The 25311-nt window shown below is 51.1% G+C and overlaps 1 protein-coding gene across 1 annotated transcript; it reads right to left on the reverse strand.

Moving 5' to 3' along the window:
- Nucleotides 1-2624: 2624 nt before the first annotated feature.
- On the reverse strand, nt 2625-24666 carry LOC121274352 (pro-interleukin-16-like). The gene is made up of 7 exons (XM_041181620.1): nt 24471-24666; nt 15705-17027; nt 8659-8842; nt 6437-6538; nt 5470-5728; nt 3357-3482; nt 2625-2808 (listed from the first exon to the last, which is right to left on the reverse strand). Exons 2-7 carry the CDS (start codon nt 16676-16678, stop codon nt 2627-2629), a joined length of 1827 nt encoding a protein of 608 aa, XP_041037554.1. The 5' UTR covers nt 16679-17027; nt 24471-24666; the 3' UTR covers nt 2625-2626.
- Between the last annotated feature and the right edge of the window lie 645 nt (nt 24667-25311).

Here is a 25311-nt window from a genome sequence, read left to right on the forward strand (position 1 = left end):
ACAGTTATAACCTCTCGGTTCTGGACAGGAACGCGTTCGAGCGTGATGCCTTCCGGCGTCGACCTTCACTGCACGGACTCATGCAGGGATGAGGAACCAGAGGTTGGGCTGCACCCAGCGGGGATGGGGGGAACCTGGAGAATCGAGCATACCTCGGAGATTCACAAAGCAACGGGGCTCCTGTTTCTTTGTTAAATAAAAGTGTTTTATTAGAAAGAGACACGTCAAAATGATGAACGACCCATAAATAGTTACATCAGCTGCAGGTGTCACTGTGAAACCACATCAGTGGCCCAGGGATCACCATTGACCTGATCCTTTACCCCAACCTTTTGTAATGGGTCATGCCAATGGCTGGTGCTCTCTGGCTGCCCACCTTGACCAGCCTGGCTAGTGTCTTCACCAGCTCCCACCATGAGCCTGGTGCCCTCGCCTTGAGGCTGCTATATGCCTGCGGAGAGGGGGAACCCCCTCCCCCCCAATCTCACTCTCAGGTAGTGACAAACGTTCCATTGAAGGAAACGACGAAATTCCCGCTACCAACAATGGGAGCGTTGGTGATATCCCGCTGGAATAATGCTATTCCCTAAGGTTTACTTCCCTGCAGTGACCCCCCCTCCCCCACCCCCCCACAGCTTCCCAGCTCCATAGGAGCATGAGGAGGCCATTCGGCTCCTTGAGTCTGTCTGGCCCTCTGATGAGGTCATGGCCGATCTGTATCTTAATCCGTCTACTCGCCTTAGTTCCATAACCCTTAATCCCACCTCCCCTTGCCCAACAAGGATCTACCCCAACCCTACCCTCCCTAGCCTCAACCATTTTTGTGGGGGGAGAGAGTTCCAGATCCCCACTCCCCCTGTGTGTGTGTGTGTGAAGTGCTTCCTGACATCACCCCTGAACGGCCTGGCTCCCATTTTAAGGTTCTGTCCCCTTTGTTCTGGACTCTCCAGCCAATGGGGTCAATTTTGCTTCTTTCTCTCTCTCTCTCTATGCCTCATTAAATTCAAGAAATACAATCTTAGCCTATGCAATCTGCCCTCATATTTAAACCTTTCTTGAATTTATTCGTTCATGGGTGTGGGTGTCGCTTGCTCATCCCTAATTTCCCCTTGAGAAGGTTCTGGGTGAACTGTCTTCTTGAACCGCTGCATCCCCTGTGGTGTAGGTACACCCAGCATGCTGTTAGGGAGGGAGTTCCAGGATTTTGACCTAGCCACAGTGAAGGAACAGCCAATATATTTCCAAATATATTGGTGTGTGGCTCGGAGGGGAACTTCCAGGTGGTGGTGTTCCCCATGTATCTGCTGCCCTTGTCCTTCTAGATGGTAGAGGTCATGGGTTTGGAAGGTGCTGTCGAAGGAGCCTTGGTGAGTTGCTGCAGTGCATCTTGTAGATGGTACACACACTGCTGCTACTGTGCGTCGGTGGTGGAGGGAGCGAATGTTTGTGGATGGGGTGCCGATCAAGCGGGGTTGCTTTGTCCTGGACGGTGTTGAGCTTCTTGAGTGTTGTGGGAGCTGCACTTATCCAGGCAAGTGGGGAGTATTCCATCACACTCCTGACTTGTGCCTTGTAGATGGTGGACAGGCTTTGGGGAGTCAGGAGGTGAGTTACTCTCCGCAGGATTCCCAGCCTCTGACCTGCTTTTGTAGCCACAGTATTGATATGGCTGGTCCACTTCAGTTTCTAGTCAATAGTAACCCCCAGGATGTTGATAGTGGGGGATTCAGTGATGATAATACCATTGAACATCAAGGGATGATGGTTAGATTCCCTCTGGTCAGAGATGGTCATTGCTTGGCACTTGTGTGGCACGAATGTTACTCGCCACTTGTCAGCTCAACCCTGGATATTGTCCAGGTCTTGCTGCATTTGGACATGGGCTGCTTCAGTATCTGAGGAGTTGTGAATGGTGCTGAACATTGTGCAACCGTCAGTGAACATCCCCACTTCTGACCTTATGATGGAAGGAAGGTCATTGGTGAAGTAGCTGAAGATGGTTGGGCCAAGGACACTACCCTGAGGAACTCCTGCAGTGAGGTCCCGGGACTGAGATGATCGACCTCCAACAACTATAACCACCTTCCTTTGTGCTAGGTAAGACTCGAACCAACAGAGAGTTTTCCCCCTGATTCCCATTGACCTCAAATTTGGCCACACTTGGTCAAATGCTGCCTCGATGCCAAGGGCAGTCGCTCTCGCCTTAACGTTTAGGCCCAGGATCATCCTGGTATCTCTCAGCTGGCCGATATACCCTTCCTGAGGCTCGGAAGGTCAGAACCAAAGACAGTACTCTAAATGCGGCCTAATCGTAGCTCTACGTAAGTTGACTCCCTCCGTTTGGTGCTCAGCCTATCTTAAGATTAATGTCCCTTCGATCTTTTGAACAATTTATCTTGTACCTGTATTGATTTTGGCTTTGGAGCCCTTCAAGTTGTTCTGATACATCTTTGTCGGTGTGGAGCTGCCTCCCAGTTTGCCATGGTTACTAAAATGGGAATGGATGAAGGAATGCAACCCATAAGCCATTGGGGCTTCAGGGTCGGAGTGCAAGTGGACTTTTGTCCAACCCCGCCCCCCCCACCACAACCATCACCCACCCCTTTCCCATCGCCTCCCCCAAACTTTATGTCTGCTGCTCCTTTTCCCTTCGGTGGGCTTTCAAGATCACCACCCTCAGGGGGCCCGGGGGAAGGGCCTTGATCAGATTCCAGGCCTCGTAGCAGGTCAGGCTGCGGCAGTCTTCCTCGCCAACCTGCACCAGTTGGTCCCCGGGTCGGATCAAACCCGTTTGGTCTGCGGAGCCGCCTGGAAGAAAGCAGAGACAATCAGGATCGGGAAGTTTCCATTCCCTTCCCAAACCAGCCCCACCACGCCCGTGAGGAGAGGGGGAAGAAGGGATGGGGAGAAAGAGAGGGGGAGGAAGGAAAGGGGAGAAAGAGAGGGGTAGGAAAGGATGGAGAGAGAGAGAGGAATGGATGGGGAGAGAGAGGAGGAGGAAGGGATGGGGAAAGAGAGGAGGAGGAAGGGATGGGGGAGAGGGAGAGAGAGGAAGGGATGGGGGAGAGAGAGGGAGGAAGGGATGGGGAGAGGGAGAGAGAGGAAGGGATGGGGGAGAGAGCGAGAGAGGAGGAAGGGATGGGGTGGAGAGTTGGGGGGAGGAATAAATGGGAACAAGGATACCCGCACTGGGAAAGAGTAACTTCCACTCTGAAAATAAAGGAAAGCATCGCTGAGGTGAGCTGGACAGAGGAGAGCATCGAGGGTGCTCGAGATGTGCAGAGTGGAAAGCTTCTAACATCCTGATGTAGGATGTTAAAGATGTCATTAAATAATGAAAGACGACGGCTTCCTACCTTGGAAAACCTTCTTGATGGTAAGCGGTCGGTCCCCTTGACTTGAACTCCTTCCTCCATCCAGACTGAAGCCCAGTCCTGTCCCTGTCGTCACCAGCTCCACTGAGACAAGCTCTCCTGAACCCTCTGAACAGGGGGAATGGTGCATTAGTCAGAGACCCGGAGAACTAATTCCTCACAGAGTCAGCCAATAGGTATGATGGCATAGTGGCTAAGTGACTGGGCCTAACCCTGCAGAGGCCTGGTCTGATGGTCCAGAATCAGGAGTTAGAATCCAATTAATTAATAAAATCTGGAATTGAAAATCTAATCTCAGTGATAGTGACCATGACAACCATCATGGATTGTCCTAAGACTCTACCCACACCAGTATGGATTGAGAATTGGCTAACAGAGAGTAGGAATAAATGGGTCATTCTCCGGCTGTGAGTGGTGGGGTACTACAAGGATCAGTGTTGGAGCTGCTGCTGCTGATCACCATCTACATAAACAATGTGGGGACCAAAAGTAGTGTTTCCAAATTTGCAGTTGGCATAAAATTAGGTGGGGAGGTTGCAAGGAGGCTGGAATGGGTTAACTGAATGGGCAAGAACATGGCAGATGGAATAGAATGTGATTAAGTGTAAAGCTGTTGTGGAAACAACAGAAAGACGGAGTATTTCTGAAATGGTGAGAGGTTGGGAAGTGTTGATATCCAAAGGGGGACCTGGGGTGTCCTTGTTTGTGAGTCACTAAAAGCCAGCATGTAGCTGCAGTGAGCAATTAGGAAGGCAAATGGTATGTTGACTTTCATCGCAAAAGGGATTTGAGTACAATTGCTGCAATTGTAGAGGGCCTTGGTGAGACTGCACAGTTTTGGTCTCCTTATCTCCCTGCCATAGGAGTGCAGCGGGGATTCAGCAGATTAATCCCTGGGATGGCAGGATTGTCTTACGAGGAGAGAATGAGGAAACTGGGCCTGTCTTCTCTTGAGTTTCAAAGATCGAGGGGTGTTTATTGCTTCCCTTTATCGGGGCGAGGTATTGAATACAAGAGCAGGGATGCGAGGCTGGAACTGTGTAAAACGCGGGTTAGGCCACAGCTGGAATCTAGTGTACGGTTCTGGTCACCACATTACAGGGAGGACATAGTTGCTCCGGAGAGGGCGCAGAGGAGATTTACAAGAATGTTGGCAGGGCTGGAAAATTGCAGCCACGAGGAGAGACTGGACAGGCTGGGGTTGTTTTCCTTAGAACAGAGGAGGCTGAGAGGGGGTGAGCTAATTGAAGTGTATAAAATTATGAGGGGCTTAGATAGGGTAGACAGGAAAACCTGCTCCCCCTGGCTGAGGGGTCAGTTACCAGGGGGCACAGATTTAAGGTGATTGGTAGAAGGATTAGAGGGGACATGAGGGAAGACTTTCCCACCCAGAGGGTGGGGGTTGTCTGGAATTCTTTGTCTAACTCTGTGGTTGAAGCTGAAACCTTCAACTCATTGAAAAGGTACCTGGATCTGCATCTGAAGCACCGTAACCTGCAAGGCTAGGGACCAGGGGCTGGCAAATGGGATTAAAATGAGCGTCCAGTTTCTTTTTTCCCTTTTTGGCTGGTGCGGACACAATGGGCTGAATGGCCTCTTTCTACACCATAACGTTTCTCTGGTCCTCTCTCACTGAGACATAGGAACAGGTCGTGACAGGGTAGATGCAGGAAGGATGTTCCCCCTGGCTGTTGAGTCCGGAACCAGGGGACACAGTCTCAGGATAAGGGCGCGGCCTATTTAAGACCGAGGTGAGGAGGAATTTCTTCACTCAGAGGGTGGTGAATCTTTGGAATCCTCTACGCCCCCCCGCCCCCAGAGGGGCTGCGGAGGCTCAGTCACTTGAGTCTTTTCAACTTAGAAATCGATGGACTTCTGGAGACCAATGACAGGGGGTATGGGGATAGAGCAGGAGAGTGGCGTTGAGGTAGGTGGTCTTAATTGAACGGTGGGGCAGGCTCGATGGGCTGAATAGCCTACGCCTGTTACGATGTCCCGACATTCCTAATGCTGGCCGAGCAAGCGACACCCACGTCCCCGCGAATTCATTTAAGAAAGGCCCACGGATTCGAACCGGGTCTTATGCCCCTCATACCTGGCACTGCATTGAGGTCCACGCTGCCATGGGGCCTCTGGTCAGACAGGCTCCCCTTCCACAAGGCAGCCTTCTCCACTTCAGCCACCTTCCGGATGACCACTATGGCCTGTCTCGGAGGCCTGGCCTTGTGCAGCAAGGACAGGGCCTCACTGTGGGTGACGCCTTTCAGAGAATTCCCGTTGATGGAAAGGATCTCGTCCCCCTGCTTAATGGTTCCCTCCTGAGCAGCGAGCCCGTTGGGGAACACTTTGTGGGCCTGCAGGTGAAAAACACAACCGGCCTTTCAGAGAGAAGGCAAAGGAACATCCAGAGGAGTGCTGAGGGAGCGCCGCACTGTCGGAGGGTCAGTACTGAGGGAGTGCCGCACTGTCGGAGGGTCAGTACTGAGGGAGTGCCGCACTGTCGGAGGGTCAGTACTGAGGGAGTGCCGCACTGTCGGAGGGTCAGTGCTGAGGGAGCGCCGCACTGTCACAGGGTCAGTGCTGAGGGAGTGCCGCACTGTCAGAGAGTCAGTACTGAGGGAGTGCCGCACTGTCAGAGGGTCAGTGCTGAGGGAGCGCCGCACTGTCGGAGGGTCAGTACTGAGGGAGCGCCGCAGTATCTTTCGGGTTGAGATGTTAAACCGAGGCCCAGTCTGTCTTCTCAGGTGGACATAAAAGCGTCCATGGCTGCTATTGGAAGAAGTGCGGGGAGTGGAGGGAGGGAGGTTGGTGGGGGTGGGAGAAAGTTCTCCTCAGTGCCCGGGGGCCCATTATGTATCCCCCAACCGACATCACTTGGGTCATTATGACACTGCCTGCTCGTGGGATCTTGCTGTGTGCAAATTGGCTGCCGTGTTTCCTACATTACAACAGTGAGCACACTCCCAAAAGAAAGTGCTTCATTGGCTGTGAAGCGCTTTGGAAGAGGGGGTTGTGAAAGGTTCTAGGAAAATGCAGGTTTACCTTCCTTTGCAAATACTTACAGTGACCATCTTGTTCTCATGGTCCACTCCCCCAGCGATGCTGAAGCCTAGTCCTGCTCCCTCCTCCTTGTGTAGCACCACGACTTGGACATCCTCCACACGCTGAGTCAAAAACATTCCTTGTTAAGTCAGGAGGCAGGGCTCTCACTTTCAGTTCTGCCCCTGCTCATTTTCATCACGGAGCGAGACACCAAGACATAAATTTCAGCTCATCCGAAACCCCACTGCCCCCATGTCCTAACATCAAGTCCTGTTCACCCATCACCCCCCCCACCACCACCCCTCCCCCGCTCACTGACCCACCCTGGCTCCTGGTCTGGCAATGCCTCCATTTTGAAATTCTCCATCCTTGTTTTCAAATCCCTCCTCACTACCCCCTCCCTATCTCTGTAACCTCCTCCAGCCCCTACACCCCTCCCCATCTCTGTAACCTCCTCCAGCCCCTACACCCCTCCCTATCACTGTAACCTCCTCCAGCCCCTACACCCCTCCCTATCTGTGTAACCTCCTCCAGCCCCTACACACCTCCCTATCTCTGTAACCTCCTCCAGCCCCTACACACCTCCCCATCTCTGTAACCTCCTCCAGCCCCTACACCCCTCCCTATTTCTGTAACCTCCTCCAGCCCCCTACACCCCTCCCTATCTCTGTAACCTCCTCCAGCCCCTACACACCTCCATATCTCTGTAACCTCCTCCAGCCCCTACACACCTCCCTATCTCTGTAACCCCCTCCAGCCCCTACACCCCTCCCTATCTCTGTAACCTCCTCCAGCCCCTACACCCCTCCCCATCTCTGTAACCTCCTCCAGCCCCCTACACCCCTCCCTATTTCTGTAACCTCCTCCAGCCCCCTCCACCCCTCCCTATCTCTGTAACCTCCTCCAGCCCCTTCACACCTCCCTATCTCTGTAACCCCCTCCAGCCCCTACACCCCTCCCTATCTCTGTAACCTCCTCCAGCCCCTACACACCTCCCCATCTCTGTAACCTCCTCCAGCCCCTACACCCCTCCATATCTCTGTAACCTCCTCCAGCCCCTACACCCCTCCCTATCTCTGTAACCTCCTCCAGCCCCTACACACCTCCCCATCTCTGTAACCTCCTCCAGCCCCTACACCCCTCCATATCTCTGTAACCTCCTCCAGCCCCTACACCCCTCCCTATCTCTGTAACCTCCTCCAGCCCCTACACCGCTCCCTATCTCTGTCACCTCCTCCAGCCCCTACAACCCACCGAGATCTCTGCATTCCTCCAATTCCGGCCTCTTGCCCATCCCCCGATTCCCATCGCTCCACCATTGGCGGCCGTGCCTTCAGCTGCCTGGGGCCCTGAGCTCTGGAAATCCCTCCCTGAACTCTCTCTCTCTCTCTCTCTCTCTGTCTCTCTCTCTCTCTTGCTATATCTCTCTCTTGCTATATCTCTCTCGCTCTCTCTCTCTATCTCTCTCTCTCTCCTCCTTTAAGACGCTCCTTAAAACGACCTCTTTGACCGAGTTTTTGGTCACCTAACCCTAATATCTCATGTGGCTTGGGGTCAAAGGTTTGACTAATTAATGACTCTGTGAGTGCCTTGTGTTCTTGAAGACACTATTTAAATGCCAACTTCCTTTAACCCTAGCCCCTTTCCAACTCAATGCCTAAATTAGTGGCTGGGGTGGGGGGTGTTGGGCAGGATGGTGGGGTCAGGGTGAGAGTTGTAAAACATAGTTTTTAACACACATTTCCCCACTTGTGAATGATGTTGTTCAGTGCTGGGAAGTGTTCCCCAGGATATTTGAATGGGCGGAGGGAGATGTTAATTGCACATTAATTGTGTGTAATTGTGAGGAGTGGGGTGTTGTGATTGGGGGTGGGGTGGGTGGGGAGTGTCGGGTGGTGGGCATTAAACGTGGATTCACTTGATTCCGTATAAATAGAGACTGAAACTGTGGTTGTCGGGTTAGGAGGTGCACACTTGTCATGTGCAATTCTGCAAATAAATAAAGAAAAGTGTGTAAAGATTGGGTCCAGTTCTATCCTTCACGAACTGGCTTTCCAGGTGAGAACAGGGGTTGGGATGCGGGTGCGAGTGGCGTATGAGGACACGAGCAACGCACCCAGATTCCAGATCCACTATAAAACCCAGACCCCAAATAGGAGCTAAACACCGGTTCACTAGTTATGCATCAGAAGCAAGAGTTACTGCTCTCACCAATAACAGAGGGAGAGGGAGCGTTACATACCTGAACTGTTTCCTCATCCAGACATTTGACCTCCGCCAACAGTCTGTCCAGTTCGTCATTCGGGATCAGCGAGACGACAGACATGAAAGACATGTTGGAATTGAGGGAGGCAGAGTGGGTCAGTCGATCGGCTTTACAAACGTCGTCTCTGCAGTCCGTGCCACAGTCTCGGAGCTCTGCCAGGCTACACAGGGACAGGCCTTTCAGTACCTTCTCAAAACGTTCATCAGCTTTATCTGCTTTCCCACATAGTTAGCACTCCAAAATTAACTAACTAACTAGGTTAGATAGGGAGTAAAGCTCCCTCTACACTGTCCCTATCAAACACTCCCCGGGCTGGTACAGCACGGGGTTAGATACAGAGTAAAGCTCCCTCTACACTGTCCCCATCAAACACTCACAGGACAGGTACAGCACGGGGTTAGATACAGAGTAAAGCTCCCTCTACACTGTCCCCATCAAACCCTCCCAGGACAGGTACAGCACGGGGTTAGATACAGAGTAAAGCACCCTCTACACTGTCCCCATCAAACACTCACAGGACAGGTACAGCACGGGGTTAGATACAGAGTAAAGGTCCCTCTACACTGTCCCCATCAAACACTCCCAGGACAGGTACAGCACGGGGTTAGATACAGAGTAAAGCTCCCTCTACACTGTCCCCATCAAACACTCCCCGGGCTGGTACAGCACGGGGTTAGATACAGAGTAAAGCTCCCTCTACACTGTCCCCATCAAACACTCCCAGGACAGGTACAGCACAGGGTTAGATACAGAGTAAAGCTCCCTCTACACTGTCCCCATCAAACACTCCCAGGACAGGTACAGCACGGGGTTAGATACAGAGTAAATCTCCCTCTACACTGTCCCCATCAAACACTCCCAGGACAGGTACATCACGGGGTTAGATACAGAGTAAAGCTCCCTCTACACTGTCCCATCAAACACTCCCAGGACAGGTACAGCACGGGGTTAGATACAGAGTAAAGGTCCCTCTACACCGTCCCCATCAAACACTCCCAGGACAGGTACAGCACGGGGTTAGATACAGAGTAAAGCTCCCTCTACACTGTCCCATCAAACACTCCCAGGACAGGTACAGCACGGGGTTAGATACAGAATAAAGCTCTCTCTACACTGTCCCCATCAAACACTCCCAGGACAGGTACAGCACGGGGTTAGATACAGAGTAAAGCTCCCTCTACACTGTCCCCATCAAACACACCCAGGACAGGTACAGCACGGGGTTAGACACAGAGTAGAGCTCCCTCTACACTGTCCCCATCAAACACTCCCAGGACAGGTACAGCACGGGGTTAGATATAGAGTAAATCTCCCTCTACACTGTCCCCATCAAATTCTCCCATGACAGGTACAGCACGGGGTTAGATACAGAGTAAAGCTCCCTCTACACTGTCCCCATCAAATTCTCCCAGGACAGGTACAGCACGGGGTTAGATACAGAGTAAATCTCCCTCTACACTGTCCCCATCAAACACTCCAGGACAGGTACAGCACGGGGTTAGATACAGAGTAAAGCTTCCTCTACACTGTCCCCATCAAACACTCCCAGGACAGGTACAGCACGGGGTTAGATACAGAGTAAAGCTCCCTCTACACTGTCCCCATCAAACACTCCCAGGGCAAGTACAGCACAGGGTTAGATACAGAGAAAAGCTCCCTCTACACAGGACCTCCAAACAGTAGCCACAGTGCAGGACAAAGTATTTAAGAGAAAATATTGTGTGCTTGTGATAAAGGGACTGCAATAATTATGGGTGATTTTAATCTACACATAAGCTGAAAAAATCAGATTGGGAGCCTGGATGAGGAGTTCTAATAATGCTTTCGAGATAATTTCTTAGAGCAGCAGGCTATATTAGTCTTGGTATTGTGTAATGTGACAGGATTAATTAATGATCTCAGTGTAAAGGCACCCCTAGGTAGCAGCAACCACGATTTGATTGAATTTTACACCCAGCTTGAAAGGGAGAAGAGTGGGCCTAAGACTAGTAACTTAAACTTAAATAAGGGCAACTATGTGGAGATGAAAGCTGAGCTAGCTGAAGTGAATTCAGAAACCAGGCTAGAGGATAGATTAATAGGGAAGCAGTGGCAAACATTTAAGGGAATATTTCAGAATATTCAGAATAAGTACATTCCTACTATAAAGAAAAATTCTATGGGGAGGGCCCACCATCTGTGCTTAAACAAAGATGTTAACGAAAGCATCAAACTTATGGAAAAAGCATACAACTCCGTAATGTGAGTGGCAGTGCAGATGAATGGACAGAATATAAAGAACGGCAGAGAATTACTCTAAGGTTAATCAGGAAAAAGAAATTAGAGTACGAGAGGAAGCTGGCTCGAAGTGTCAAAACTGGATAGCAAGAGTTTCTCCAGATATTTAAGAAGAAAAAGAGTAAGTAAAGTGAGTGTTGGTCCTCTAGAGAGTGACAGTGGGGACTTAATAGTAGGTAATAAGGAAATGGTGGAAGAAATGAACAAATAACTTGCTTCTGTGTTCACTATAGAGGATACAAAACACATTCCAGTAATAGCTGCAAATCAGGAGGTGAACGGGAGAAAGGAACTTGGTGAAATTGCAATCACTAGGGAAGCAGTACTGAGCAAACTGATGGAGCTGTGGGCTGACCAGTCTCCGGGTCCTGATCGACTACATCTTAGGGTCTTTAATGAGGTGGCTAATGAGGTAGTGGATGCGCTGGTGTTAATTTTCCAAAATTTGCTAGATTCTGGAATGGTTCCATCAGACTGGAAAGTAGCAAATATAACCCATTTATTCAAGAGGGGAGGGAGGCAGAAAACAGGAAACTATAGGCCAGTGAACTTGCTGTCTGTCGTGGGGAAGTTATTAGAATTGATCATTAAGGATTTTATAGCTGGACACTTAGAAGAGCTCAAGGCAACAGGGAAGAGTCAGCATGGTTTTGTGAAAGGAAAATCATGTTTAACCAATTTATTGGAACTTTTTGAAGGAGTAACGTGTGCTGTGGATAAAGGGGAGTCTGTAGATATGCTGTACTTGGATTTCCAGAAGGCATTGGATAAGGTGCCACAACAGAGATTATTACAGAAAATAAAAGCAGGGGGTGCAGGGGGTAACATATTAGCCTGGATAGAAGATTGGCTGGCTGGCAGAAAGCAGAGAGTATGCATAGATGGGTCTATTTCTGATTGTCAGGATGTGACGAGTGGAGTCCCACAGGGGTCTGTACTGGGGCCTCAACTTTTTACGATTTAGATCAATGACTTAGATGAGGGGAGTGAAGACATGGTAGCTAAATTTGTAGATGACACAAACATATGTAGGAAAGTATATTGTGAATAGTGCATGAGGCGGTTGCAGATGCATATATCTAGATTGAGTGAGTGGGCAAAGATCTGGCAAATGGAGTTTAATGTGGGAAAATGTGAAGTTGTTCACTTTGGCAGGAAGGACAAAAAAGCAGAGTATTACTTAAACGGAGAACAGCTGCATAATTCCGAGGTGCAGAGGGATCTGGGTGTTCTAGTACATGAGTCACAAAAAGTTAGTGTGCAGGTACAGCAAGTAATTAAGAAGGCTAATGGAATGCTATCCTTTATTATGAGAGGGTTAAACAGAAAAATAAACAGTTTTGGTCTCCTTATTTAACAAAGGATGTTAATGCATTAGAGGCGGTTCAGAGGAGGTTTACTAGATTGATACCTGGAATGAGTGGGTTGTCTTATGAGGAAAGGTTGGACAGACTGGGCTTGTTTCCACTGGAGTTTAGAAGAGTGAGGGGTGATTGGATTGAAGTTTACAAGATCCTGAACGGTCTTGACAAGGTGGACATGGAGAGGATGTTTCCTCTTGTGGCTGAGTCCAGAACTAGGGGGGCACTATTTTAAAATTAGGGATCGCCCTTTTAGGACAGAGATGAGGAGAAATTTTTTCCCCCAGAGGGTTGTGTGACTTTGGAACTCTCTGCCTCAGAAGGTGGTGGAGACGGGGTCACTGAATATTTTTAAGGCAGAGGTAGATACATTCTCATTAGGCAAGGGAATCAAGGGTTGTCAGGGGTAGATGGGAATGTGGAAATAGAAACACCAGAAGATCAGCCATGATCTCATTGAATGGCAGAGCAGGCTCGAGGGGCCGAATGGTCTACTCCTGTTCCTATTTCTAATGTTTTTATGTACACTGTCCCCATCAAGCACTCCCAGGACAGGTACAGCATGGGGCTAGATACAGAGTAAAGCTCCCTCTACACTGTCCTCATCAAACACTGCCAGGACAGGTACAGCACGGGGTTAGATACAAAGTAAAGCGCCCTCTACACTGACCCCATCAAACACTCCCAGAGCAGGTACAGCACGGGGTTAGATACAGAGTAAAGCACCCTCTACACTGACCCCATCAAACACTCCCAGGACAGGTACAGCACGGGGTTAGATACAGAGTAAAGCACCCTCTACACTGACCCCATCAAACACTCCCAGGACAGGTACAGCACGGGGTTAGATACAGAGTAAAGCGCCCTCTACACCGTCCCCATCAAACACTCCCAGGACAGGTACAGCACGGGGTTAGATACAGAGTAAATCTCCCTCTACACCGTCCCCATCAAACACTCCCAGGACAGGTACAGCACAGGGTTAGATACAGAGTAAAGCTCCCTCTACACTGTCCCCATCAAACACTCCCAGGGCAGGTACAGCACGGGGTTAGATATAGAGTAAAGCGCCCTCTACACTGACCCCATCAAACACTCCCAGGACAGGTACAGCACGGGGTTAGATACAGAGTAAAGCTCCCTCTACACTGACCCCATCAAACACTCCCAGGACAGGTACAGCACGGGGTTAGATACAGAGTAAAGCTCCCTCTACACTGTCCCCATCAAACACTCCCAGGACAGGTACAGCACGGGGTTAGATACAGAGTAAAGCTCCCTCTACACTGTCCCCATCAAACACTCCCAGGACAGGTACAGCACGGGGTTAGATACAGAGTAAATCTCCCTCTACACTGACCCCATCAAACACTCCCAGGACAGGTACAGCACGGGGTTAGATACAGAGTAAATCTCCCTCTACACTGTCCCCATCAAACACTCCCAGGGATTAGGGGTAAATGTTTGGCCCCAGGACACTGGGCAGAACTCCCCATGCTGCTCTTCTTCCAATTGTGGCCATTGGATCTTTTACATACACCTGTCAGGGCAGATGGGGCCTCAGTTAATGTCTGATCAAAGAGATGGCCACTCTGAAAGTGCAGCACTCCCTCAGTACTGACCCTCCGACAGCGCGGCACTACCTCAGTACTGACCCTCCGACAGTGCGGCGCTCCTTCAGTAATGACCCTCCGACAGTGTGGCGCTCCCTCAGTACTGACCCTCCGAAAGTGCAGCACTCACTCAGTACTGACCCTCCGACAGTGCGGCACTCCCTCATTACTGACCCTCCGACAGCGCGGTGCTCCCTCAGTACCGACCCTTTGACAGTGCGGCACTCCCTCAGTACTGACCCTCCGACAGTGCGGCGCTCCCTCAGTAATGACCCTCCGACAGCGCGGCGCTCCCTCAGTACTGACCCTCCGACAGTGCGGCGCTCCTTCAGTACTGACCCTCTGACAGTGCGGCGCTCCCTCAGTACTGACCCTCCGACAGTGCGGCGCTCCCTCAGCACTGACCATCCGACAGTCGGCGCTCCCTCAGTACTGACTCTCCAACAGTGCGGCACTCCCTCAGTACTGACCCTTTGACAGTGCGGCGCTCCCTCAGTACCGACTCTCCGACAGCGCAGTGTTCCCTCAGTACTGACCTTCCGACAGTGAGGCACTCCCTCAGTACCGACCCTCTGACAGTGCGGCGCTCCCTCAGTACTGACCCTCCGACAGCGCGGTGCTCCCTCAGTACCGACCCTTTGACAGTGCGGCACTCCCTCAGTACTGACCCTGCGACAGTGCAGTGCTCCCTCAGTACCGACACTCCAACAGCGCGGTGCTCCCTCAGTACTGACCCTTTGACAGTGCAGCACTCCCTCAGCACTGACCCTCTGACAATACAGCGCTCCCTCAGCACTGACCCTCCGACAGTGCGGCGCTCCCTCAGTAATGACCCTCCGACAGCGCGGCGCTCCCTCAGTACTGACCCTCTGACAGTGCGGCGCTCCCTCAATACTGACCCTCCGACAGTGCGGCGCTCCCTCAGCACTGACCTTCCGACAGTGAGGCACTCCCTCAGTACCGACCCTCTGACAGTGCGGCGCTCCCTCAGTACTGACCCTCCGACAGCGCGGTGCTCCCTCATTACCGACCCTTTGACAGTGCGGCACTCCCTCAGTACTGACCCTGCGACAGTGCAGTGCTCCCTCAGTACCGACACTCCGACAGCGCGGTGCTCCCTCAGTACTGACCCTTTGACAGTGCAGCACTCCCTCAGCACTGACCCTCTGACAATACAGCGCTCCCTCAGCACTGACCATTCGACAATGCGGCGCTCCCTCAGTAATGACCCTCCGACAGCGCGGCGCTCCCTCAGTACTGACCCTCCGACAGTGCGGCGCTCCTTCAGTACTGACCCTCTGACAGTGCGGCGCTCCCTCAATACTGACCCTCCGACAGTGCGGCGCTCCCTCAGCACTGACCTTCCGACAGTGCGGCGCTCCCTCAGTACTGACTCTCCAACAGTGCGGCACTCCCTCAGTACTGACCCTTTGACAGTGCGGCACTCCCTCAGCACTGACCCTCCGACAGCGCGGCGCTCCCTCAGTACTGACCCTCCGACAGTGTTAGCTTGAGAACAGCCTATTGCCCAACCTCCAGGCCCAGGACAATCAAATAATGTAGAATGAGCAGCGCAAACCTAAATGGAGTCACCTTGGGTCCGGATCAAGTGGGTGGGGGGAGGTGGCCAACTTGGGGTTGTAAGGTCAAATGTTGGTCTCGGTGTTGACCTTGTGTTTCATATGACCCCAAAGAAAGAGATCAGCGTGGATTCTGCGGGACATTGAGCTTCGGGTTCACTTGTGTGTGTGTGTGGTGCACGTGGTCTTACCTTATGGAGTAACTCTTGTCCAGTTGGCACATGTCACTCTGCGTGGTCACCACTGACTCATCGGACAGTGAGCACTCGTCGTCGGATTTGATGCAAGGGGAGAGAGTGATCTTGTCCAACGGGTTGTCCAATTCAGACCAGCTATTGAGCAGGCTGGAAGTGCCGGTCAGTTCCATCGCTCGGGTCTGTCCAAGGATCCCCTCCTCCTTTGCGGCCTCCCCCCCAGCCTCAGCCTCTGGGGTCTGGCCGAGCGGTGAAGGGAGGTGTTGACCAGACCCCGCACCGCTGCCACCATGTGCCATTTTGGCACCGGCGACCTCTGGCCCCGGGGGGTCTTCCCCCGTCGGGTCCTCTTCGGCTGAAGATGGAGCAGGTTGGCCGCCCGGCCTGGCCGGCGGGGTCTGCTTGACCGTCTCCGGGTCCGTCCAGACTTGGGGCCCGGGCGTCTCCCCGGATTCGCCTGGCCCAACCTCCCGCCGGCTGCCTCTCCGGGAGCACCTCTGCCTCACGATGCGCTCGAACGAGTGGATCTTCTGCAGGACCGACCACGGGGATCGCTCGTGGGCCGCGCCCGTCGATGCGGAGCGCGACCTCTGCCCGCCGCTCTCCCTGGCACCCGGCTCGGGGACTGCCAGGCTCCCGCACCTCCTCCTGATGCCCCCCAGGGCGCCGGGCCCTGCCTCGCCCTCCTCCCGCCTCTTCCCCTCACCCTCCGCGGCTTTCCAGAACTGGGCGGCGCCCAGGCTGGAGGAGGAGCGGCGGTGACCCCGGCCAGAGCCGGACTTTCCGGAGAACATGGACAAGCCCCGAGGCTTCCGCCCTTCCTCCTCCTGGACTGGACCGCCCGTCTTGCCCCGGGGCACCGTGGCTTCGCAAGCCTCGGCCGATTTCGCCGGGCCTGACCCCGACGTGACCTTGGGCTCCGAGGAAGCCGACTTGATCCCTCGGAAGGGCCAACTGAACTTGGCCTCCATTGCCGGCAACTCTGCCCACGGGGAAAAGCCTCGAAGGGGATCTCGGATGATCCGGAGGAGAGCTGAGCCCTGGATTCTTATCTGCCCTTGAGTTCCTGATGTGTCCACGAGGACTTTGTGACTACATGTCAGAAGAGTTCCATTGGCTGTCAAGAGGGACGCTCCGAGGCCGGGTTAGGCACTAAAGAAATGCAAGTCTTCCTTTCCTGAGACCTTCCAGCCGCATTTCCGACTTTGTCCCAGCGACTTGCATCGCTGCTTCGCCTCTGTCCAGGCCTCTTAGCAACCCTTCCTCCTCGGGGAGAGTCGGCTGCGAGTTTGAGAAATGGAGATGAGGGGGTCCAGGCACCTGCAAATGCAAGAGAGAAAGAAAAGGGGAGACGCCTGTAAGTGTTGACGTTCAAAGAGTCTCGGGTGCGCTGGTACAAGGAACGCGGAAAGTTAGCTGGCAATTGGGGAGGCAAATGGCAGGTTGGCCTTTATCGCAAGGGGATTGGAGAGCAAGAGTAAAGAAGTCTTGCTCCTGTTGTACAGGGTTTTGGTGAGACCACATCTGGAACACCATGCACAGTTTTGGTCTCCACATTTAAGAAAGGATATACTTACCTTGGAGGCGGAACAGCGAAGGTTCACTAGATCGGTCCCTGGGGATGAGGGGGTTGTCCTATGACGAGAGGCTGGGTAAATTGGGCTTATATTCTCTGGAGTTTAGAAGAATGAGAGGCGATCTCATTAAAACCTACAAGATTCTGAAGGGGTTTGACAGGGTGGACGCTGAGGGATTGTTCCCGCTGGTTGGAGAATCTAAAACACAGGGTGGGAGGCCCAGTCTCAGGATAAGGGGCCGATCGTTCAGGACTGAGATGAGGAGAAATTACTTCACTCAAAGGGGTTGTGAATCTTTGGAATTCTCTACCCCAGAGGATTGTGGATGCTCCACGTTGAATATATTTAAGGCTGGGATAGGTGGATATTTGGTCTCTCAGGGAATCAAGAGAAATGGGGAGGGGGTGGGGTATAAACAGGTTAAGTGAGTGGACAAAAACTTGGCAGATGGAATATAACGTGGGAAAATGTGAGGTTCTGCACTTTGACAGGAAAAATAGAGGAGCTTAATATTATTTAAATGCAGAAAGGCTGCAGAAAGGAGGGATTTTTTTAAAAATTCACTCATGGGATGTGGGCATCACTGGATAGCATTTATTGCCCATCCCCCCTTGTTCAGGGGGCATTTTTAAGAGTCAGCCACATGGCTGTGGGTCTGGAGTCACATGTAGGCCAGACTGGGTAAGGATGGCAGATTTCCCTCCCTAAAGGGACGTTAATGACCCAGATGGGTTTTATAACAATCATTTCATGGTCATCATCAGACTTTTAAACACAGATATTTAATGAATTCAAATTCCACCATCTGCCACAGCAGGGTTTGAACACTGGCCCCCCCCAGACCATTACCCTGGGTCTCTAGAATACTAGTCCAGTGACAATACCACTATGCCCCCATCACCTTCCCACTTAGGGACCCTTGTGCATGAAGCCCAAAAAGCTAACATACAAGTTCAGCAGGTAATAGAGAAGGCAAATGGAATGTTGGCCTTTATTTCAAAGGGAATGGAGTTTAAAAATAGGGAAGTCTTGTTGAAAACTATACAAGGCACTAGTTAGGCCACACCTAGAATACTGTGAACATTTCTGGTCCCCTTATCTAAGTAAAGAAATACTGGCATCGGAGACAGACCAGAGGAGGTTCACTAGGTTGATCCCAGGTATGGAGGGATTTTCTTATGAGGAGAGGTTGAGTAGGTTGGGCCTGTGCTCATTGGAGTTTAGAAGAATGAGAGGTGACCTTATTGAAACATATAAGATCCTGAGGGGGCTTGACAGGGTAGATGCTGAGAGGTTGTTTCCCCTTGTGGGAGAGTCTAGGACCAAAGGGCATAATCTCAGAGTAAGGGGTCACCCATTTAAAACAGAGATTAGGCATTTCTTCTCTCAGAGGTAGTGAATATGTGGAATTCTTTACCGCAGAAGGCTGTGGAGGCTGGGTCATTAAGTATATTCAAGGCTGAGATAGACAGATATTTAATCAGTAAAGGAATCAAGTGTTATGGGGAAAAGGCAGAAAAGTGGAGTTGATGATTATCAGATCAACAATGATCTCTTTGAATGACGGAGCAGACTCGATGGGCCCAATGGCCTACTTCTGCTCCTACACCTTATGGGGAAAATGGAGTCAAAGCCGGAGGTCAGCCACAGTTGTATTGAATGGCAGAGCAGGTTCGACAGGCCGTCTGGTGTAGTCCTGCTCTTATCTCTTGTGGGTCTAGCGAGACCAAATGGGCTGAATGATCTCTGTGTTGTATACTCTGTCGCAGAGGTCCAACGTGGGAGTGAGAGGGTGGCGAGTGTGAGGGATTCCCGAGCTCCCTGCACGTTGGTGGGTGGTGGGGAGAGGGTGGTGGGGGATGGTGGGAGGCGTTGGAAGGAAGAAAGAATTCAGGGCCACGGCTCCAGGTATGAGATTTCCGAGAATGGCTCCAGAGAGGAGGGATTACGGTTACAGGGAGAGGCTGGAGAAGCTGGGATTGTTCTCTTCGGAGCAGAGAGGAGGTTTAATCGAGGCGTTCAAAAATCAGGAATGGGTTAAAGGGAAACTGTTTCCACTGGCAGGAGGGTCGGTAACCAGGGATTGAGAATAATTGGCGTCAGACTCAAAGGAACCGGGAAGAAAAGTTTCTTTTCCGTGTTGAGTGTTTCGCATTAGGAATATGTTGTCCGACAGGGCATATGGATAGAGATTCAAAAATTGCCTTCGAGAGCTTGAGGGAGAGAGAAAGAAAGTTGTAGGAATATGGAAAAGGAGCCAGAGAGGTGTGGGGTGAACTGGATCACAATTCAAAAGGGCCAGTGCAGATTTAATGGGCTGAATGGCCTCCGGCTGTGCTATTCTGTTCTGTTCTTTGCAAGGGCTCACAATATGAGGAAAAACGTTTGGCCGGGGAGGTCAAGGGGCAACGGGGGAGGCAGGTAAAGGGGCAACAGCATGTGGTCAACACAAACTGGGCAATGCCCCCTTACTTCTCTGTGCTTCACCCACAGACGCTGGGTGACAGCTGTCGCAAACATGCCCCCAACCCTGCTGAGCGGAGGGAGGCCCGCGGAATGAAGGTAAAGCCCCCCTGGTCTGTTAGACCCTCGAGAGTCCAAATGGAGGGGGACGAGAATAAGCAGGGAAGCTGTCATTGTCGGGGGTTTATGTGCAGGGTGGGGTACATGAGGCTTACATGGCGGGGGGGTACATGTAGTTTATATGGGGGGGTACATGTGGTTTTTGTGTCAGGGGGGTACATGTAGTTTATATGGGGGCGGTACATGTGGTTTATGTGTGTGGGGGGAGTACATGTGGTTTATGTGGGGAGAGTACATGCGGTTTATGTGGGGGGGTACATGTGGTTTATATGTGTGTGGGGGTGCATGCGGTTTATGTGTGTGTGGGGGTACATGTGGTTTATGTGGGGGTGTAGGGGTACATGTAGTTTGTGTGGAGGTCCACGTGCATAAGTTATTGGAAATGGCAGGACAGCTGGAGAGCGCAGTTAATAAATTGTACAGTATCCTGGGCTTTATTAATAGGGGCATAGAGTACAAGAGCAAGGAGGTTATGTTAAACTTGTATAAAACACTGGTTCAGCCTCAGCTGGAGTATTGTGTCCAGTTCTGGGCACCGCACTTTAGGAAGGATGTGAAGGCATTGGAGAGAGTGCAGGTAAGATTCACGAGAATGGTTCCAGAGATGGGGGACTTCAGTGATGAAGATAGTTTGGAGAAGATGGGACTGTTGTCCTTGGGGAAGAGAAGGCTGAGAGGGGATTTGATAGGGGTGTTCAAAATCATGAGATGTCTGGACAGAGTAGAGGGAGAAACTGCTCCCCTTGGCAGAAGGATTGAGAACGAGAGGGCACAAATTTAAGGTGATTAGCAAAAGAAGGAATGGAGACATGAGGAGAATCTTTTTCACGCAGTGAGTGGTTAGGGTCTGGAATGTGCTGGCTGATAGGGTGGGGGAGGCATGTTCAGTTGAGAGGGGATTGGACTGTTATCTGGAAAGGAAGAACGTGCTGGGTTACGGGGAGAGGGGGAATAGCAAGAGGTGAATCGCTCATTCAGACAACCAGTGCAGACACGATGGGCGAAATGGCCTCCTTCTGTGCTGTAGACCACTGTCACTCTGTGTTTGGACAACAGAATCACATTGGATCAATGTAATCAGTGTGTATTTAGCACTGTGCCTAGCTAAGGGGAGACAGTGGTGTAGTTGTAATGCTGCTGGCCTCATAATTCAGAGGCCAAAGCTTGCTTTGGGGAAGATGGGTTCAAATCCCACCCATGAAAGCTAGTCTCAGTAATGGTGACCATGAAACTATCATCAGTTGTTGTAAAAAAAAAAAAAACCCCTTAGAGAAGGAAATCTGTCATCCTTACTCCCAGTCTGGCCTACATGTGGCTCCAGACACACAGCAATGTTGGTTGACTCCAATTAAGCCACTCAGTTCAAGGGGGCAATTAGGGCTTTGCCAGTGATGCCCACCTCCCATGAAAGAGAAAAGACAGCCCCCACCCCCCCCCCAACCCCCTCAGGATTGGGGAGTGAGAATCTCAATCTCCTTGAGCTGTTACTGTGCTCAGCTAGATAAATGGAGGTTTAGAAGACTTATTGAAAAATAAGGTCCTGAGGGGACTTGGAAAGGCGCTACTTTTAAAAATTCATTCATGGGGGGATGAGTGTGTCGCTGGCTGGGCCCAGCATTTATTGCCCAACCCTAATTGCCCTTGAGAAGGTGAGCTACAGCAGTCCCTGTGGTGTAGGTACACCCACCGTGCTGTTAGGGAGGGAGTTCCAGGATTTGGACCCAGCGACAGTGAAGGAACGGCCGATATATTTCCAAGTCAGGATGGTGAGCGGCTCAGAGGGGAACTTGCAGGTGGTGGTGTTCCCATGCGTCTGCTGCCCTTGTCCTTCTAGATTGTAGAGGTCGTGGGTTTGGAAGGTGCTGTCTAAGGAGCCTTGGTGAGTTGCTGCAGTGCATCTTGTAGATGGTACACACACTGCTGCTATTGTGCGTCAGTGGTGGAGGGAGTGAATGTTTGCGGATGGGGTGCTGATCAAGCGGGGCTGCTTTGTCCTGGATGGTGTCGAGCTTCTTGAGTGTTGTGGGAGCTGCACTCATCCAGGGAAGTGGGGAGTATTCCATCACACTCCTGACTTGTGCCTTGTAGATGGTGGACAGGCTTTGGGGAGTCAGGAGGTGAGTTACTCTCCGCAGGATTCCCAGCCTCTGACCTGCTCTTGTAGCCACAGTATTTATATGGCTGGGTCCAGTTCAGTTTCTGGTCAATGGTAACCGCCAGGATGTTGATAGTGGGGGATTCAGCGATGGTAATGCCGTTGAACGTCAAGGGACGATGGTTAGATTCTCTCTTGTTGGAGATGGTCATTGCCCAGCACTTGTGTGGCATGAATGTTACTCGCCATTTGTCAGCCCAAGCCTGGACATTGAGATACCGAGAGAATGCTTCCTCTCGTGGGAGAGTCTAGTGGCAGAATTTTACAGCTCCATTGTGGTGGGGGCAGGGATGGGAAATGCAGCAAGCCATTCAAAAGACCATCGGCTTCGTCAGGACTATGTTTAATCACCTTACTGGAATTCTTTGAAGTAACATGTGCTATTGATAAAGGGGAACCAGTGGATGTGCTGTACTTAGGTTGCCAGAAGGCATTTGATAAGGTGCCATGTCAAAGTTTATTGAGAAAAATAAAAGCTCATGGTATAGGGGGTAACATACTGGCATGGATAGAAGATTGACTGGCTAACGGGAAGCAAAGAGTAGGCATAAATGGGCCTTTTTCAGGTTGGCAAGATGTAACGAGTGGTGTTACATAGAGGGATCAGTGCTGGGACCTCAACCGTTTACAAATTATATAAATGACTTGGATGAAGGGACGGTTGCCAAATTTGCTGATGACACAAAGATAGGTAGGAAAGTAAGTTGTGAAGAGGACCAAAAGGAGGCTACAGAAAAAGATAGGTTAAGTGAGTGGACAAAGAACTGGCAAATGGAGTAAATTGTGGGAAAATGTGAAATTGTCCATTTTGGCAGGAAGAATAAAAGAGAGGCTTTTTATCTAAATGGTGAGAGATTGCAGAGCTCTGAGTGCAGAGGGATCTGGGTGTCTTAGTGCATGAATTGCAAAAGGCTAATATGCAGGTACAGCAGGTAATTAGGAAAGCTAACAGAATGTTATCGTTTATTGGGAGTGGAATTGAATACAAAGGTAGGGAGGTTATGCTTCAGTTGTACAGGGTACTCGCGAGACCCCATTTGGTGTACTGTGTACAGTATTGGTCACCTTTTAAAGGATATAAATGCGTTGGAAGCAGTTCAGAGAAGGTTTACCAGACTAATACCTGGAATGGGTGGGTTGTTTTATGAGGAAAGGCTGGACAGGCTGGGCTTGTATCCACTGGAGTTTAGAAGAGTGAGAGGTGACTTGATTGAAACATGTAAGATCCTGAGGGGTCTTGACAGGGAGGATGTGGAGAGGGTGTTTCCCCTTGTGGGGGAATCTAGAACTAGGGGGTCACTGTTTAAAAATAAGGGGGTCGCCCATTTAAAACAGAGATGAGGCGAAATTTTTTCTCTCTGAGGGTCATGAGCCTTTGGAACTCTATTCCTGAAAAGGTGGTGGAAGCAGAGTCTTTGAATATTTTTAGGGCAGAGGTGGATAGGTTCTTGGTAAGCAACGGGGTGATAGGTTGTCAGGGGTTAGGTGGGTTGCAGATTTGATGTGACTATCAGGTCAGCCATGATCTTATTAAATTACAGAGCTGGCTCGAGGGGCTGAATGGCCTACTCCTGCCCCTTGGCCATTCGTAAAGTCCCACCAGCGGGAAGGGCTGTAAAATTCCGCCCAAGGACCAGGGCACACAGTTGGGGACCCCCAGTTAAGACGGAGGTGAGGAGAAATCTTTTCTCGGCATCCTGTGGAATTCTCTCCCCCCAGAGAGCAGTGGAGTCTGGATCGATGAATATAGTCAAGGACGAGTTGGACAAGGTTTTTGATCGACAAGAGGGTCAAGGGTTACGGGCCGGTAGGGAGTAGGTAGGAAAGTGGGGTTGATGCCACGATCTTATCGAATAGTAGGGCTGGCAGGGGGGCGGGGTGGGGGGGGGGACTCCTGCTCCTAATCCATGTGCAGCTGACCTGCCTCTCAAGTCCATCTGCCCACCTCAGTTCCCTAATCCTTAATACACTTACCCAACGAAATAACGGGTTGCGCAATGTTATTGACATACATCCCCTCCTCCTTTTTTTTAAAGGCGGGGGATTGGTAGGGAAGAGAGTTCCAGATTTCCCTTTCCCCTTTGCATCTCGACATCACCCCTGAACGGCCCGACTCTCATTTTAAGGCTCTGGATCGCCCCCTTACCCTCTTGGCCCACCAGAGGACATGGTTTCTATCAACCCACTAATCACCTTAAACACCTCAAATAGATCGCCTCTCAGCCTTCCGCACTCGAGGGATGCAGTAATTGCAAACATTTAACAACCATTTGAGACAACCCGCATTAGGCGGCTGGCTCTGTTGTACACAGAGGTTCCTCTTTTCAAAGCACTTCCTTGTGGGGAGGCCGGCTTTTCTTAGCTTCACCCCTCACTGCCGTGTGTCGGAGTAACGACGGGACTGGAAACCCGCCGACAGGTTGAAAAGCCCGATTCGTCAAGACCTACCTTCAGACCCGAGCGAAAGTGCCCCTGACTGAGTCACCAGGCAATTAACAAGAAGCCTGAGTAAACCGTCGCTTGTTCAGAGCTGGGCCCTCAGTTCCTGTTGCGAATTTAGGCAGATGCTGTGGTTCCTCGGTCAACGAGGCAGCCAATAGCGATGAACTTTGTGGTGAAGAGATTTTGACATGTTGACTTTGAAAAACTGAGAACAGGATAAAGAGTGACTCTTGACGATCGCAAGCCAGCCACTTCCTATTCTGGCCTAGAAACAGACCTGTAAACCTTGCAAAAATAGAAATACCTGAAAAAACTCAGCAGACCTGGCAGCATCGGCGGAGAAGAGCACAGTTGATGTTGAGTCCTCATAACCCTTCAACAGGATGAAGTAGAAATGGGAAAGGGGTGAAATATAAGCTGGTTTGGGGGGGGGGGGTGGGGGTGGTGGAAGAAGGGGTGGGGGGAGTTGTTGGGACAAGCAAGCAGTGATAGGAGATAACCAAAAGCTGTCACAGACAAAAGAACAAAGAGGTGTTGAAGATGGTGATATTAATCTAAAAGAATGTGCTAATTAAGATTGGAGAGCAAGACAAGCAAGGTAGCTTTAGTGGGGGTGGGGTGAAATAACCGATGGGTGGAATACATTTAAAAATAATGGAAATAGGTGGGAAAAGAAAAATCTATATAAATTATTGGAAAAAACAAAAGGGGTGGGGACGGAGGAGGGAGTTCACGATCTAAAATTGTTGAACTCAATATTCAGTCCGGAAGGCTGTAAAGTGCCTAGTCGGAAGATGAGGTGTTGTTCCTCCAGTTTGCGTTGGGCTTCACTGGAACAATGCAGCAG

This window comes from Carcharodon carcharias (assembly GCF_017639515.1).
Source record: "Carcharodon carcharias isolate sCarCar2 chromosome 36 unlocalized genomic scaffold, sCarCar2.pri SUPER_36_unloc_1, whole genome shotgun sequence".
In the NCBI taxonomy this organism is placed as follows: domain Eukaryota; kingdom Metazoa; phylum Chordata; class Chondrichthyes; order Lamniformes; family Lamnidae; genus Carcharodon; species Carcharodon carcharias.

Coding starts and splice junctions, on each gene's coding strand:
- LOC121274352 (XM_041181620.1), bottom strand. CDS start 16,678: ATGGAGGCCAAGTTCAGTTGGCCCTTCCGAGGGATCAAGTCGGCTTCC. Junction 3,483..5,469: donor GGACCTCAATGCAGTGCCAG/GTATGAGGGGCA, acceptor CCCCCTGTTCAG/AGGGTTCAGGAGAGCTTGTC. Junction 2,809..3,356: donor CATCAAGAAGGTTTTCCAAG/GTAGGAAGCCGT, acceptor GCTTTCTTCCAG/GCGGCTCCGCAGACCAAACG.